This window comes from Buceros rhinoceros, unplaced genomic scaffold (assembly GCF_000710305.1).
Source record: "Buceros rhinoceros silvestris isolate BGI_N320 unplaced genomic scaffold, ASM71030v1 scaffold11761, whole genome shotgun sequence".
NCBI classification, from domain to species: domain Eukaryota; kingdom Metazoa; phylum Chordata; class Aves; order Bucerotiformes; family Bucerotidae; genus Buceros; species Buceros rhinoceros.
This window is the reverse complement of record NW_010392556.1, coordinates 19,818-26,067: the sequence shown is the minus strand read 5'-3', so window position 1 is coordinate 26,067 and position 6,250 is coordinate 19,818. Positions and strand designations below refer to the sequence as shown.

The window sequence follows — 6,250 nt, the reverse complement described above, 5'->3', positions numbered from 1 at the left end:
AAGAGTGAAATGAGAAGCATCGCTCAGAAAAACTCAGGATTAAAGAATCAAAGATCAACCGATTTCACTGGATCTTTCCCTCCCTTCATATCGGGAGCAACCAGGCTGCTCCGTGAGATCAGTAAAGTGCAAGAACATCTGATTACGCTTGGCAGTAGAGCAACGACCATCAGTTGATTCTGACGCTTCCTGTAAGTTTGCCAGCTGTACACCTCTGGGGATCAGTATTGTTTGTGTTATGCTGGTGACCAAAGACATGCTGGCCTAGAGGTTATCAGAGCCCTCTAACTCACCCTACCTCAAAACCCAAAACGAAATGCAAGAGCTCTGACTTCTCAGTAGGCTCTCTTCCCCACTGTAGCATCAAAGCAATACTTGTCTTACACTACAACTTTTAAGTGGAAAACTTCCAACCTGCTGACATACAGCAATTGGCAAAGAGGCTTGGCAAAGAGGAAGCAGTGCTATTAAAATCTGTACAGTGTCGCACGACAGCTCTCTTCCTCTCCATCAATACCTTACTCATCTAAGCCGCAAGCTTGCAAACCCAGCATGTGGGTATATATATCTATGCACATCTATTTTGCGACTCCGCTGAAAAAATCCCTTCACAAAGTTTGGATCCACAATTGCAACTCTTGGACAAGAAACGGTTCTGTGTGTTAGTGCCTAAAGAGTAACTGGCATCCTCATCAGGAAGGGGAAAACACGCTGGTTTAAAAAAACAAAACAAATCAGAAAAGCCACAAACCCCACAACCCACTCACATACTCTGTCCTGGGAACTTACTTCCAAAGCACATAAACAGGCAAAAGAGAACTGGATAGAAGAAGCCGAAGCAGATGCTCAGAACATATTCGTGCACAGCGGCTGACACAGTGAAGACAGATAGCATAGCAGCTGCTTTGAACTTCTTACCAAAAAACTGGAATAGAGAAGAATGCGGAGTATTAGAAGCTGTTCCACTGTCATTTTAGTTGGGATGTTTCAATGTTGTTTGGTTTTTTTCACCTGAGCTAAGTGGTGCCTGCTCCAACCCAGAGGTGTACCTGAAACGCTAAGTGCTTTACAGACCACCTTGGGCTTCGCCTGCTTTTCGTCAGGCACATTTGTGGTCTCCTACATAAGCACTCAGGCTGAGCTCACTCATGAAAGCAGGCTCATCTGAATAGTGCCGTACGAGTTCAGAGCGCTGAGGGAGTCCTCGCACTCCTACATCTCAGACTCACGTTCTGCGCACAGGAAGGACTTGGAAATGAGCAATGATCTCTAAAAAGCACAGTGGCTGCCCACAACAGCCGAAGCAAGACATTTTTGTGCTTCTCAATGGACAGTGACGCTGCGTCTTGACAAATGCACCAACTTGCTTGGTGGTTAAGTGTTCAATTAACAAAAATAATACGTCTGCTTGTTACTCACCCAAAGAAAGTCCCTGTAGGCATAGTAATAGAGCCAGTCATGTACCACCACGTTCCAGGTTCGGTAATAGTTTGCATAGGAAGTGGAGTTCCACCAGTCCTGAAAGCACAGTTGAAAGAGCATAAATCTAACTGAGCATAAAACATTCTACAGGTCTCTTGGATATCCAATTGAAAAACACTGATCAGAACAATACCGAGCCAATCTAGCAAGGTGCACCGTTAAACAGTGCACTCCACTGCACTTTCAACATTCTGCTCTGTACATCAAAATTCGGGTTTATCCCAAACTGCAGCGACTAAGATGATAAAAGAATAAAAGTAGTACTAATAGAGCCACTGGGAAGGCCTGGTGGCTGGTTCTGTTCATGCACAGGGTATAGTAGCTTAAAAACAATTCAGGCTGCCAAGTAGAAATCAGATCTCTTCTAAAGCACTGGTTTGTTCTACACACTTAAACACTAACAGCATAAACCAAGCAAAACCCTGTGGGGAATGCCTCATTTGGTAAAACAATAACCTTCAGTTTCCTTTTCAATAGGAAAATGAATTTTAGAAGCTCTGTAGCTCCTGCTTCTTACCTTGTAGAACATCCTATCTGCAAAGCGCAGCATCTCAGCAAACGCGTTAAGCCAACAGTGAAGGAATGCAAAGAAAACCAGGAAGAGAATCAGTACACCTAGAAACAAGGTAGAGTCAGACCGATTTTGAGGTGTTTTGTCTCAGCTTTAAGGAGTAACATGAAACAAAGTCAAACCTGTTCTTACAGGCACAGACTCAGATGAGCTTTGTGCTATCTACACAAGAAAGTAAAAGCTTTTCAGTTTCTCATCACACCAGGCCATGCTTACCCCAAAGGGCAAGAGCAAGGCTGCCAGAGAGCCTAGAACTTGACCTTGAAGATAGTTAAATTCAAACCCAAGCTTTTATTTTGTGCTGCTGATTCTAAAGTTTCACACCATAATGCTGAAGTCTGCCCACAAGACTTCCTTTGCTGATCTGTGCCTGTCATGAATGCATCTAGTCTGAAGCACTTCCCCTGGCTTCTACCTCTTCCGTAAGGACAAAGGTCTCTCACGAATCCAGGTCTTACCTGGCAGAATGGAGTTGAAGATGCAGAGGACCAGCCCTCGAAGATTGAAGGTTTCTTGACTACTGTTGCGAAACTGAGGAATGCAGAGTCTCACAAAGATGTAGTAGGCATAGAAAAGTGAACCAAGCACCTGCAACACGAAAAAACCCCAGAGCCTGACTCCATAGGAGAAATGCATGATGAACACATCACCAAGGAGAGGAACAGCAGCTGCCAGCGTTAAATCAAAGTAATTTATTTTACATTGCTGCTAATAGAATTTCCTACGGGTCAAGGCAGAAAGTAAGCCACAGGCACGTGTAGCACGTTGACAGCCAGGAGTAGAATCAACTTGTCTTTTTTACTATGGCAGCTGTAAGTTTCTCCTAGCCCTATCCACTCAGAAGTTAAGACACAAAAGATGCGTCAGTGCCAAGGTAAGTGGGGAAGAACCCTGTGATCTAGATCCAGAAATGATTGGAAAATAAGTAATGTAGCTAAATCTAACAGTAAAGCTTACTTTTCTTTTATCCCCAAGGAGATGTCTACAGGCCCAACCACCTCAGCCCTACTCTGACTCATGAACCCAGGTTCTGGAGTTGAGGTCAAAATGCAAGTTGCTGCTTTACGTACTCTGACTGCCCTAAGTCAGGTGTGTGCTCTGACACACTCTTTTGCCAAAGACCAAGCAGCCAAAGGCCTCTTCGTGCTTCACCTGGTTTTTTTAATTGTTTTTCTTTTTAAAACATGAATGCATTGTATGATAGTAGAATTTTCAATCACGCAAAGCCATTACTTGGAAACACACCCAACAAGAAGCTGTCAAAGCTCACATCCAGAGATGTGAAGATCAGGTCAACCTTAAGCTCAAGTAAGCCCTGAATATTTGGACTCCAGGCTCCTTTATTTCAAAATTGGTCTGAATATCTGCAGACAGACAGCTGTGCCAGAGCAGAGCAATACAACATCAGTGTAAAGAAAAAGGGACACAGCACGGGTATTGCTCCATGCACACGCAGCTTCTGCTCGTATGGAATGGAGTCCGAAGGCTTACGTAAGCAAGGGTTGTATTTTTGAATCTTTGCCACAACTGTTAGTGCTCAAGATCACTGTTTCTTTTTTCCAGTTGCTAAAATGTATTCTTTTCTGTAAGTCCACAATGAGTAAACAGTGATTTAATGCCAAAGGGAGAACTGTTCAGCAACACAGTTTAGATGATCTCTGAAGGTGCATTCCTCAGAAACTGCACTACTCACCTGTGCAAACTTGGTGGCAACATAGCCCCATCTTATCATGGGATTCCTAGGAGAAAGAACACATGATATCGCATCTAAGTACGACCTCCCTTCAATTATTGATTTTACTGGTCTATACTCTGAAAAAACACCTGGTTTTTGAATTCCAGAGTTCTTATTCTCATGCCATTCAAGACACATCTGCTCAAACCACTGGTTCCTCACTTTCAACTACAGCAGGACAACTATGGCAATTCCATAAATGGGAAAGTATCTGGAGGGCAGCATCATGCAATGACGTAGAAGGTGGTGATCTGGTCGGCAGTCATGTAAAGGACTGCTGACTTGACACTGTCTAAGTGCAACCCAGCAAAGTACAGAAAAGTTGGGGACTTCCTGGTTTTAAAGACTTCAGCCTACAGGCACCACACAGAACACCACGCAAGCTGACTGCAGGAACTGTGTATCAGTGAGCATTCAATAGCATGTTCTTAATGAAGTTTACTTCAAGTGCACTTCCCAAAGAAAATAAAACCAGAACTACGAAGTCAAAACACTATTAGAGTGAGTTTTCACGACCAAGTCCTGCCCCTGCCAGATTACTGACATGACCGAGTCTTTATGGAAGCTCTAACTCAAACCGAGTAACTCACATCCAGGGATGCTTAATGACAGCTTCAGTTTTTAGACTACATTAGTGTTTTATTGGTGTTGATCACATTACCTGGGGTAGTTGTCTCTGTAGATGAGGGTGGGAGCAAAGAGGAAGTACAGGTACTGAGAAATTCTGGGAATAGGTACTGTGCCTGGAAGAGGGAGAAATAAAAAAAGGACACTGCAATCTTTTCACTTACTGATGGTTTGGTCTCCCCAGTGCCCTTTCACAACACACAACCCTTATCACCTCAAAAAACCTCAGTCTGGAACTAAAGGTACGGGATTGGCAGAGGACAAAACAAACCAGACCCATCCAATGGAATCGCCCTGCCATAAAGTGGAGTTAACGAGCGAGGGTAGAGCAGTGCTCACACCAAGGTGTCACATTTCCTTTCCTCCTAGGGAAGATGAAGCTGTAAGGCCTGCATCAACACAAGGGTTCACAAACAGCTCTGGCAGGCCCTGCTGAAAGAGCTTCTGGGCTTCTACAACTGGTGTTTCAACTGAAGCGCTGAACTGGGGCTGCGCAGGCAGCATCTACACACCTTTTGCTCCTAAAAGCAGAAATAAGGAGTCCTGTTGATGACTCAGACCTGAACAACGGTCTGGCTCATTGCCTATTACTAAAGCAAGAGGTTCAGGCTGAAATTACAATGCAGAAGGCCAGCGTAGAGCCTCATCACCTGCCCATCCAAAGTCACCTATTCAAATCCTACCTCTCCAATTCATGAAGGCAGCTCAAAGCAATGGAGGCAAAACAAGAGCTGGTTATGCGCCGCTGTCAAAAAAAACAGGACAAGTTACTCACTGGACTTGTCCTTTACAGAGGACAGGACTCTGGGTACGTTCTCCCGGATGAAAGAATGAGCCTTCATAACAAGACGAACCTGCAAGACCAAGAGAGTATCAATTTAATACTCTCGCCTTCAACTTTCCCAATAAAAACTGGATCAAGCATAAGGCAACACCTCCAACACATTTGTTTCTCTCCAATTTACCCCTTTAACAAGAAAAGGGCTGCTTCATCTGCCCACAAGCCCGTTTAACTGACATGAATTTTAAACACTGCAAGGTTGAAACATGCAGTAACAATCATGGCTTAGGAGAGTCAAAGCATTTCCTTTACACTCATAGGACCACCAGCGTACACAGGACTCCGAACAACACCTGCAAGTCACTAACAATTAAAATTGAAGGAGAAAACCTCTCATCTCTGTCCATCCCTGTTTTAACCTGATGGTCTGACCAGTCCTCCACACTCTTCGCCCCCGCCTCCCCCCCCCAAAAAAATTCCACTTTCAATAAAGTTGTGACTACAAGACAAAGACAGGTCCTTCTTGGAAACAAAGCAAATAGGAGCCACTTGTTGACTACATACTTGCCTTTTTTTATTACTTTAAAGGGGAATGTTATAGCTTCCTTGTGAACTATGGCACAACAGGTTCTTAAAATTGGTTTTAAGCATTTAGCATTCACAAGACAACTATAAATAAAGAAAATTTCAGCTTTGAAGTACATGCAGAAAAAACACACACTAAAATCTTAAATACAGGGTAGAAAAGTGGTTTCCAGGTCAAAATGAAGTTTACAATCTACTTTTTCTCCTTAGACTTGCTGCCTCTTAAGTCTGTCTTCAAGTCAAAGACAAACTCCATCCACAGCCCCGGCTGAATTTAATAAATAAAAGCAACACTTGACTCCTTAGGAAAAAGGACTCTTTCCATTTTGAAGACAAGATTCAATGTATGCAAAGATACTGGGTAGGGACCTACCTGCTCCAGTATTACAATAAACCTGGAAGCCGGAGGCAAGGTGTATGATACAGCAATATAGGTTGGTCCGAATCCAAGCCCAGCTGTTTGGAAGAG

General features: G+C 43.6%; 1 protein-coding gene across 1 annotated transcript in view; it reads right to left on the bottom strand.

Moving 5' to 3' along the window:
- SOAT1 (sterol O-acyltransferase 1) overlaps positions 1–6,250 on the bottom strand; it is a 24,135-nt gene that overhangs the window by 1,330 nt on the left and 16,555 nt on the right. Inside the window, exons 7-14 of the mRNA XM_010144534.1 lie at positions 6,155–6,250; positions 5,191–5,269; positions 4,450–4,531; positions 3,747–3,792; positions 2,512–2,641; positions 2,000–2,097; positions 1,420–1,518; positions 782–925 (exon numbers count right to left, since the gene is read on the bottom strand). The exon at positions 6,155–6,250 is cut by the window's right edge and continues 3 nt beyond it. Of these exons, the coding sequence (XP_010142836.1) occupies positions 782–925; positions 1,420–1,518; positions 2,000–2,097; positions 2,512–2,641; positions 3,747–3,792; positions 4,450–4,531; positions 5,191–5,269; positions 6,155–6,250 (774 nt within the window). The remainder of the gene's footprint in view (positions 1–781; positions 926–1,419; positions 1,519–1,999; positions 2,098–2,511; positions 2,642–3,746; positions 3,793–4,449; positions 4,532–5,190; positions 5,270–6,154) is intronic.